Source organism: Hydra vulgaris, chromosome 09 (genome assembly GCF_038396675.1).
Source record: "Hydra vulgaris chromosome 09, alternate assembly HydraT2T_AEP".
NCBI classification, from domain to species: Eukaryota; Metazoa; Cnidaria; class Hydrozoa; order Anthoathecata; family Hydridae; genus Hydra; species Hydra vulgaris.
In genome coordinates, this window is record NC_088928.1 from 36,447,441 (window position 1) to 36,459,101 (window position 11,661).

Genomic DNA, 11,661 nt, shown 5'->3' on the forward strand with positions numbered 1-11,661 from the left:
TGGAGCTAACTTTAATTGTATTTTGATAAAAAAATTTTATGTAATTTATTAGAGGGCAGAAAATGCTTATTAACTAATTTTAAAAACACTTTTTCTATGTTAGTACAGTCGACTCTCGATATCTCGAATACTTGATATCTCGAACTGTTTTAGCGGTCCCATGGACATAACGTACTAGTTTAGGCTAAAATCCTCTCGATATCTCGAACCTTATTATCTCGAACGTTTTGGTATCTCGAACAATATTTTCGGTTCACAGGGCAATTTTCTCTCGTTATCTCGAACTTTTCAACATTTTTTTTTTCAAAAATGTTTTAATGAAATTTAATTTTTTTAAATTCCAATTTTCGAAAAAAAAAAAAAATTTTATTTGATTTTTAAATTCGATTTTTTTAAGAATCGAATTTCTGAAAAGTTTTCCTTTAATATATAATTTATTCTTTTTGTCAAACGCAGCAACATGCCGCTCGTTAAACGAAAACTCACGAACAAATCTATAATAGGAAAATGCAAGGCATTAAAAGACCTAGAGACTGGGATGTCTAACAAAGAGGTTGCCAAAAAGTATGGAGTCCCAAAGAACACATTATCAACCTGGATTAAAAATAAAACCAAGTTATTAACCTCACTGGAAAAAAATGGCACAAAATCTAAACGGAAGAAACTTCGTAGTGGTAATTTCCAAAACGTAGACAAGGCCATATACACGTGGTTCATTGCAAAAAGAAGTCAACAAGTACCAATTGATGGTACCATACTAAAAGAAAAGGCATTAAAATTCGCAGAAGCATTAGGAGAGTTGGATTTTAAAGCATCTGATTGTTGGTTTCATAATTGGAAAAAAAGGTCAGTTAAATTTTGTCAAATCTTGTTCAATTTTAATATAAACAAATAAAATGTATCTGTTTATATTTAATTTATTTAGTTTTATAAACGTGTAATTAAAATTCAATTATTCTGTTCCTATTTTTAGGAACGGCATCAGCTTTAAAATAATCTCAGGCGAAAGTGCCGCCGTGACGAATAATATTAATGCTTCGTGGAATGAAACTACACTTCCAACATTGCTTTTGAATTACAAGCTTGAAAACATTTTCAATGCCGATGAGTTTGGACTATTTTACCAGTGCCTACCAAACAAAACATACCATTTAAAAATGTTTTGGGGGAAAAAATAGTAAAGTCAGACTATCAGGCATAGCAGCAGGGAGTGCAACGGGAGAAAAATTACCTATGTTTGTTATTGGAAAATCTAAAAACCCACGGTGTTTTAAGCACATTAAACAACTTCCTTGCACATATAAAAATCAGCTAAAAAGTTGAATGACCGGAGACCTTTTTACAGAATGGGTAATGAAACGTGACTCATTTTTTCGTGCTCAAGACAGGAAAGTAGCACTCCTTGTGGATAACTGTTCTGCCCACCCACACATTGAAGGGCTAAGCAACATCAACCTAATATTTTTCCCCCTAACACCACATCTGTTCTTCAGCCCATGGATCAAGGCGTAATACGAAGTCTTAAAGCTCATTATCGTCACAAAATTGTGCGTTTGTGTATCAAGGCTGTCGATAATAACGAACCCATGCCAAAAATTTCTATACTTCAAGCAATGAAAGATCTTGTTTCTTCGTGGAATGCTGTGTCGAAGGAGACTGTCATCAACTGCTTTAAAAAAGCTGGTATCAGCAAAACAAACAAGAGTATTGAAGAAGCTGATGATGATCATTCTTTTAAATTTTTGACAGAAGAACTTAACCGTTTGCGAGAGTTAGATCCTCGTGCCGTCCAAGAAGATCTCTCAGCGGAATCTTACATTGGTTTAGATTGCGATGTAGTAACCACCGGTTCACTCGCTACTGATGCTGAAATCATTGCTCAGATTTTAGACCCTAATTTTGAAAACGACGATAATGAAGTTGAAGATAGCGTTGACGAAGCTGTTGACGTCAAAGCCCCGCCACGCTCATCTGATATTCAATTAGAAATTGCTTTTGAAACAATTCAAAATGCTTCGCTATACAGCTCAAAATACGGAAATGAAATACAATCCCTAGCACTAAAACTTGAGGATTTAATGAAGATGGAAAAGATGGATAATTTAAAGCAATATCAGATAACAGATTTTTTCCAAAAGTTGTAATTTTTGTTGTTAATGATTTTTGTCAGAAAAATAACTTGTTTTAATGAAAGTCGGGCAATTTTATTTATTTTCAACCCTTTTCTTGATATCTCGAACTCTCGATATCTCGAACTTTTTTTCCGGTCCCCTTAGTGTTCGAGATATCGAGAGTCGACTGTAGAAACATTTTTACTATATGGGGGGTTGACCCAAATTACATTTCTAGTTCTATTTTGCTTTTTTGTATACTTTTTTACAGGGTCAAATTTTAGTCCAAAATTTTCAAAACCACTTTTTAAATGCATTTTCAAATATTCGTTTAGAGGAACTGAATACATTTTCATTAGAGGAGTTTTGGTTTAGCCTGTTATTAATTGAAATCGGGATTAGTTGTAGAACTTGAGGTTGGTAATTTGAGGTAATGTTAATATGCAATAATTCATTGTTTGGTTTTTTGATAGGCTTAAATGAATTTTCAGAGAGGTTAAGTGCGACATCAAGAAAATTCACAATTTTTAAATTTATGTTTATTTCGATTTGAAAGCCAATATTTAAAAAAATATTTGGATATTTTTTCCAATTTTATTTAGCTGTGAACCAGATTTCTTATGCATTACTCATAAAAAATCGTTGCGATAAAGGCCTAAATCTTTTATATTGATTCTTTTACTTAACAAATCTAATATATATAGTCCAACAAATTCACAAATTTCTGCTCCATTGTAACTGCCCATCGTTACATCAATGCAGTCATGTATGTTTTTCTTTTTCCAAGTTTTCTTGTTAAAATAAAGTGAGGTTTTTCTACAATATTTTATTATACGAATTGTTTCGTCAGGAATTACTTATTGCAAATTTCACTGTTTTATCTAAAATATCTGCAGTTATTGGGTAAAATATATGTCTGTTATATATATTTACAAATATTAGTAGAAACAAAAATTAACAAAATTTTTTTTAATTTTACACTGTGTTTCATAAACAAAGATTCATCAGCAAAAAAAAAAAAAATATATATATATGTGTATATATATATATATGTGTGTATATATATATATATGTATATATATATATATATATATATATATATATATATATATATATATAGTTCTATAGTTTGATGCGTTTGGGAAGCACGGAAGCAAAAAAGTGATTTTTACGCCAACATATATGTCACTTTTAATTACTTTAGACTTTCGTCCAACATTTGCGTGTTGGAAGAAAGTCAAAACCATTAATTTAATTACAAGTTAATCGTTTTTTAAAAAAACCACAAAAACGCAAATTTAATTGACCGGAATGTTTTTAAAAACATTCTGAATGTTTTGAACAATATAAACAATGTTTTTATTTTTATTTTTTTTAATAAAATGTTTTTATTTTTATTTTTTTTCACTATAAATCATGCGCGGAGTGTTGCTACATCGACTATCTTATAGCCTGACTCGCAAAGGAGTGCTGCTTCATCAACTGACAAATAGCCTGACTGGCAACGGAGTGCTGCTACATCGAATGACAAATAGCCTGACTCGCCGGGAGTGCTGCTATATCGACTGACAAATAGCCTGACTCGCAACGGAGTGCTGCTACATCGACTGAGGGATTGGTTGGGGCAGGCAGTCTATCAATTAATAAAAAAAAATTCCGGTCTTGCATTTAAATTTTTACTTTTTGTCAACAAAATATGGAAAAAACTTTCGGACAACATATAGGAGTTCTATATATATATATATATATCAAACCTGCATTTATTTGAATTTTTCGTTATTCATTATGACTTTTTACTCCTCTTGACAAAATTCCTGTCAGTTGTTGGAAGATTATTTTTGATGTATACCTGAAATGTATACATAAAATGTTTTTTTTTAAACATAACAGACAAAATAACAATATTAAAGTATAATAAAAAAACCTACATTTCAACCTGACATTTACGCAATAGAAGTTCTGACAATCAAAGAAAAATATCCTGCTCTAAAAGATTTAGAAAAACGACTAAAAGAAATGTTGTTAAATAATATAGTGTTCCTCAAAAAACACTTTAACTTACTGATTTAGACATAAAGATGACATAATCAGCAAGTATGAGTTTGGTCAACTTAGAGCAAAGTGACAAAAGTTTAAGAGTGCATGATTCCGTTGATATTGCCGTATATAATTGGTTTAAGAAAGCACGTGAATGAAATGTACCAATTAGTTGACAAAAATTCAAAATTGGCTTCAGAAGGGTGGCTTAATTGATTGGAAATAAACATGTGTTTGTTGAACTATTTCTGTTGAAGAACGGTCGTGCACAGAGGAAAAGACAATAAATTGGGAGCAAGTTTATTTGCCCACGATCCTGTTTTGTTGTGGGATATTTACAACGCTAACGAGTTAGGTTTATTTTATAAACTGCCTCTGACGAAAACCAAAAAGTAAACTGTGCAGGAGGTGAAGAAAGTGAGCAAAGTTTGTTTAACATGCTTTGCAACAGGAAATGGGGTTGATGAAAAGTTGCCTATGTTTTTAATTGGAAAGGCGGAAAAATCAAGATGTTTGCCTACCTTGTCACTACAAGTTAATGGTTAATTATAGAAGAGTTAGCCTTAAAACATTTAACTGGAGTAGTCAACATTATTCAAAAAATTTTTTTTAGGGATAAAAACAATTTTATGCAGTACGGATTACATGGAATCAAGTTTGTTTGACATCCAGTGGATACAGATGATCCTAAACTCCGTCAAATCTGGAGGAGGTAATGCAATGGTTTTGAGATACTTGGGTGGATCCGCTCCTTTGATATACTGGACCTGTTAATTAATAAAGGTTAAAAACATTTTTTTTCAATTGGTTTAAAATGATTAAAAAAAAACAAACAACAAAGGAGGGAGGTTGGTTACTGGTTGGGGAGGTCGGTACGTTCCGAGAAACAAGGTCGCAGGAACGATCAATCATTATGTATGACACGTTTTTTTTTGGTGAGTGTTATTAAAAAAAATTTTCTGATTGTTTTTATTTGTTTTTTCATGATATCTTTATCGTACATTTATTGTTTTCATTATGGTTATTGATATTAGAATTATTATATTTACTAGCTAATCGAAGCCGTTAAAATACAGGTCTTAGTAAGTTAATTCCACACCGACTTTTAAACAGAATTTTGACCTGCTTTACAAGTAATTCCGGAAATTAAGTTAATTTTTAAAAATAACTCGTCCAACCAAGACAATTACATTAAAAGTAAACTTACTCAATGCGAATAACCGTTTTCCAGTAATTTAAAGGGATGTCTGCAGAGTTGCTTTGTCTTAAAACCTGTCTCAAGCAAGCGCGGAACGACTGATTTCGGTGTTGAAGCACTTGACTCGAAACCATCGTAGTCGCTTTACATCTAATTTAGTTAATGATACGCTTTTTTAGCGCATGAATGAGTTTTTCGTTTGAATGCTATATTATATTTTTATTTATAAATGTATTTGATGCAATATATATATATATATATATATATATATATATATATATATATATATATATATATATATACATATATATATACATATAATGTATATATGTATTTATATATAAATATATATATATATATATATATATATATATATATATATATATATATATATATATATATATCATATTGACAGAAATAACATGTTCAAGTTATTTCAAGTTTTAGAACAACTTTAAATGATTTAATAATTGAACTGAATTAAAAAAATAAAACAACAAAGCTTTTAAACATTGTAACTATATTCACTAGTCAAAGTATATAATTGAAAAAGTTAAGGAATACGCTAATCTAAATTATATTAGTAAATACCTTTAACCAAAACGAGTTTTCACTAAAGCAATTAATAATAAATAGTAATTTTTTACAGTATAAGAGAAAGTATAAACAGTCTATTTTAGTATTTTAGGGACTTCTTTATTCGTACAAACTCCTGTTAAGCCAAAAATAAAATAAAAAAATTAGTTGTTCAGAACGAAGGAGTCCTTTTTTTTAACCATAGAATCCGGTGTCCTAAATAATCGATAGGACTTCGCATCCCTGGTTAATGGTTTAGTAAACAGTTTAATAAGTATCTGTAAATAAAATGATTATTATAAAAATATATTAAAAAAAAGGCGTCAAAAAAAGAACTTAATTTTTTTTATAGTTGCGTAAAAAATTTTTTATGTTAAAGTAAAAATGAAAGTTTATTTGGTTCATGTTATATATATTGCATCCTAAGTTTTACTTTGTTATATTTTTATTTTGTTTAGATGTATCATTACATTAATTATCATTGGAAAAAAAATGGAATCGAGAAAAGAAAAACCAGTTTGTGTAAGTAGAATTTTTAATTATATATTGAAATACGTTTTTATACATTTTAAACAAGATTTTTGATTAGACTGCGGAACCGTATTTTCCGAAAAACGTGTATGTGCCACCTGACGTGTATGACCCTGAAGATGCGACTATGTACCGCGGGAAGCGCGAGTATTTTGGGATTATACCTAACATTGATCAAGATAATTTTACAGTTATATTTGTATAAATGGAATACGCAATATAAATATATAAAAACAATTTTATTGAACAAGTTTGTTTAATGGAACAGTTTAGAAATAATTGATCTTATCATTTTTTCTCTCAATAAAATAGTATAAAATAATAAAATTTTATTTTAGAAAATATGACAGATCAAATAGTTCGTGTAACTTTAGACAGATTGGAAAATAACGTGTTTTGATACATATAAATGCGAATATAAATAAGATTTGTGATGTAAGTACAGGTAATATGTTTACATTTTTTTTTTTGAGTAATATTTTTTATAATAATAGTTTAATTGAAGGAATAGTTTTTTAAAGATGAAGATAAGGTTACAGAATCAGGAGAATCTGTAGACACAAATTAGATTTATATAGTTGTACTTTTAGAAAATGATCAAACAACGCAAACTCCACGAAATTCACTACCATTACCACAAATTCGTACTCCCTAAACGCCCAACCATATTCCTGCACCACCACCTGAACACACATATTACACGAGATGTAACCAGTATTTTGGATTTTTTTATTATTCAAAGTATTTGTTATCAAAAAGATTAAAATAACAACTTTTTAGAAGCGTTTCACGAAAACATGGTTAAAATGGTTATGCCATTCGTCATCAGCCATATGCTCGAAGACGAAGGTTACTCTTCTGCGAAGGATGTTGTGTATGTTCCTTAATAATTATGTTACAACCATAAACTTAACCGTTTTCTAAACTAAGTTTTTTGTAACTCTTGTAATAAGTAACAAAATTTTCGATTCGTTTTCAACAAAACGGTTATTTCAAATATTATATTTCCATAAATAAGTTGTAGCTAAAATTGATTTTTTTTCTTCATGGAGTATCAACAATAACGATATAAAAATATATTTTCGTTGTATGAAAGTTAATATATAACAAATTTTATAATGTTCCGCTTTTGATATTACAGTAATACCATCTAATCGTTCATCATTTCTTAGATTGATGTATATTTTCTGTAGTTAAACGTATTGAAACTTTATTTCCTTCATTTCCACATTTTACGTCCGACAAATATGTGTATATCAATTCCGTGCGAATCAATCGTGTGTTTCTACGTCATAGATAGGTTTATCTTAACAAATAATTTTACAACTGCAACGGGGTTTACTTGTTGTTATTGTTTATTGTTTTCCATTTTGTTGTTTGATGATGAATATAAAAAAGACTCTTTTTTATATCTATTTAAAAACAAACCAATTAAAATTTTTATAAAAAGTTTTTGATTGGTATAAATTTTTTTATTAAATTCTTTTTAACGGTTTAAAAAAAAAACTAAAAAGGCGTAAAATGATTGAAAAAAAAAAGAGGGAGATTTGTAACTGGATGGATAATAAAACCCGTCACTAACTTATTATCTATAAAAAACTACGCGTGCGCAAATAGTTTAAATAAAAAAAATAAAATAAAAAATACATGTTATCATATTTAAACTACAATTTTTCTTTTATCACTTCTTCTTTCATTTATTTAGGTCTTCTATCAAACAACGTCACTACCATAAAAAAAAAATCACTTATTTTTAAGTAGAAAAAGCAGTAAATCATGTAATATCATTATATAACGACGGTTTTATAGGTAAAAATGAAATTAGTTGCGCATTATTACTTATGAGTAGAAGAAATTACATACCTGCACTGAAATTATTTCAATTCTGATTATGATGCAATAAAGTAATGTAAATTGTGATAAAAAAACTAAATTAGGCAGTGTTTTTTATAATTTGAGGAAGTTTACTTTTACTTTTACTCTACTTTGGTTTAATAACAATAAATTAAAATGGTTTTTGTATTAGGTAAAATGTAATTGGGTGTTACAGCAAATTTTTTGAATTCTACCAATCTAATTACAAAATACTTTTTACTTGTCATTGGATAACAGTTTGTGCTTTAAGCCACAATCTTTTAATACATTCATTTATTCAAGAGACAAATTTGTATTGGAAAATGAGAGTAACTAGAGTTTTCATACTCCAAAATAAAACCGTAGACATTATTCTAAGCGTTTTTAAAGATAAAAACGTTAGAAACCAGCAATAACATTTTATCCGATAGTATTTAACTTTGATGAAGATTTTTTTTCCCAAAGTTATATTTAGAGAGGATAGAAACATTATTTGGGACTCACGTAAAGTCAACTAGGACTCTACATGAACTGCAAAATGTAACGAATTTAATATTTTAAAAATTTATATAAAAATGGTACGCAAATTGCATCAAAAATTTTTTTGAAAAGTTTAAATTCTCCTAAAGAAACTATAAAGATGATGTAGTATGGCCATGAAAGTTAGCGATTCCCGATAATATTTACAACAATTAAAAAAAATCATTAGTTTTACAAAGAAAAAACCTTTTTTATAATAATAAGTTATTAAAATATTTACTTTTTATGAAAGATTGTCTTTTTACACAGTAAAATCAAAAGTAATAATTTTTACAATCTTGAATTATTTAAAAATTGATTAAATAATTTTAATTTAATAAATGATTTTCTTTTTATTTAATTAAAACTGTTTAATGACAGGGTTTGTGTTTTAAGCCTTATCATTTAATGCATTCATTCATTTAAATGTTAGAGTTTGCTGATACAACAAAAGTGCTAATAAATACACGTTAAAAGCGTTTGTCGTGGATATGTATGCGAAAGCACAACACTAGTTTACAGCTAGGAACTATAGAATGAAACTGACAACAGTAACAAAAGATGTTTTTTAGGTTTTGATTCATATAGGTTTAAGCAACTTGTCATTAAAATGAATCCATACGCTTTCCTGCATAATAAAATGATTATAGACCCGACTACCGTCAAATACATGAAGATGTAGTTTAAGCACAGCAAGTGTTACCCTATCAATACGTTGTTGAAATAAAAAAAATTTACTTCTTCAAAATTTCTTTTTCAATTACCAACAATAGCGCAACGTTATTATATTTATTAGTTAACATTTTTCCAAAAGCAGCAACTAGAGTTTCAAACGTTATAATAAAACCGTTGACATAATTCCAAGTGATTTAAAGATAAAAACGTTAGAAATAAGCAACGACATCCCTCACTGTTTGCCACTATAGATGGATTTTTAGTAAAATCAACAAAAAGTAACTTGTTATAAATTCTAGAAGAGCCTGTTAAAGATTCACTGGTGATGCTCATAGTTGAAAGTGGAGCTTTACTAGTGGATGGGATGGCACTGTTACCAACACTGCAAGTTAGAGTTGAAATTGGTGAATTAGCTTAGCATGTATTGAATGTAAATTATTAATCTGTGTAGCTGTTATGGGTGTCAGCGTGTGGACTTTGTTTCAGATTAGTTATTTAATCATAGTATTAAAATACAGAGCGAATAAACAAAAATTGCTTACAAAACTGCGATTTTTTGTATGTAAAATAAACTATAGCTTATACCTCGTTAATAAACTATACCTCGTCAATAGAAGATGAACTGTTTAATTAGCAAAAAAAAAAAATTATTATATTATTTACTTACTTATTGGAGTTCATTGAAAACGTTTTATTTCTTATATAAGATTCCTTATTTAACCAAGGAAGATGAAGAAATGGATACTCGTTTAATGGCTTCTGTTATCATGCAGTTTTATCACTAAAATGTTGTCATTTGAAGTCCTGGCACTGATGTATTTGTCATTGCTTTACATGTTTTCAAATTTTTTACTGTTAATGTATTATTTGCAATCGGAAATCAATTTACGCAGTTGTAGCTGCTAAATATAGTTTTTAGATCGCTCTTTTTACTGACATAATAAAAATCGATTTACCTGATATTATAAAACTAAATCGTATATTTCACAAAAAATTCAAGAGAAAAACTTGGGTACTTTTCAAATATAGAATCAGTATACTTTGAAAGGCAAATTTGGAAAAAAAAAGCAGTTCTGAGGGAGGTCAAGAAAACTGTTGATAACAATTTTACATCACGGATTACGGTCTATTTTACAAGATTTTTTTTAATTTTATATGAATGTACAAATATTTATAATTATAATGATGAAACATTTTCAACAATAGGATGTGTTAAACCCACCTCATTATCCAACTCTAACATAAAAACACACCTCACAGTTGGAGTTGCTCTTTGAGGTAATAACTTTTTGAAATATAAAAATTATAAATTTCGCAAAAATAAAAACACGCTCTTCTAGCAAAGAAATATGCATTTCGAGGTGGTTGTGACATAAGTTTGGCATACCCTCTTGCCCGCTGGATACGGCCGATGGGTAAAGACTATTATATAGTTTTAAAAAGATGTTAAATCTAACTTTAGATACAAAGTTAGAGCAATTTGAATAAGAATTGTCAAAAGTATAACAATTTTAGTGAAGTTAAACTAAATTTTGACCACAGTTTTTAACAAATCCATGTATGAAATAAAATTTGCTACCTAAAACGGCCTAAAACTATTTGTGAAATTTTACATTTTGGTAACTTTTTTACATTTAGCATACTGAATTGAAGAGCTTTAAAATGGTATGTAACATTTTAGGATTTTATTAATATAAAACATCTATGTCACGTACCTATTTGAATTTTTTGTTTAATATGGGTTGGTATATTTGAATTTAAAGTTAGGTGCGGGGGAAGAGACGCTGATGTAATCAAGTAAACTAATAGAGTGCTAGTTGCGATTTGATAAAGAATTCGGATATATCTTTTATTTTTTGTACTAGATTTATTCATTCTCGTAACAATGTTTCGTTCTTAAAAGAATGAAAGCTTCATAGGGTGTGTTTTACATTCTTCACAACCCAACACCTTCTAACTCAAATATTTGATGATGATGTGGAGTAACAAAGTAACAACTATCTATTTAAAATATTTGAGAAAAGAAAACGTTTTAATGAAAAAAGAGATTTTGAAGTGGTAAATGTGGTGGAATGACACCCATTCTGACTCCCTTAATGCGCCCTTATCTTAGAGTCAATATTAGGTATGTTACATCCCGCGTTTTACGGAACCGATTTT

The 11,661-nt window shown here is 28.9% G+C and overlaps 1 protein-coding gene across 1 annotated transcript; it reads left to right on the forward strand.

Annotated features, from left to right (window-relative positions):
- The first annotated feature begins 1,496 nt into the window (after positions 1-1,496).
- Positions 1,497-2,144, forward strand: LOC136085438 (tigger transposable element-derived protein 4-like). The gene has a single exon (XM_065806744.1). The coding sequence runs from the start codon at positions 1,497-1,499 to the stop codon at positions 2,142-2,144; it is 648 nt and encodes a 215-aa protein (XP_065662816.1).
- Positions 2,145-11,661: the final 9,517 nt, after the last annotated feature.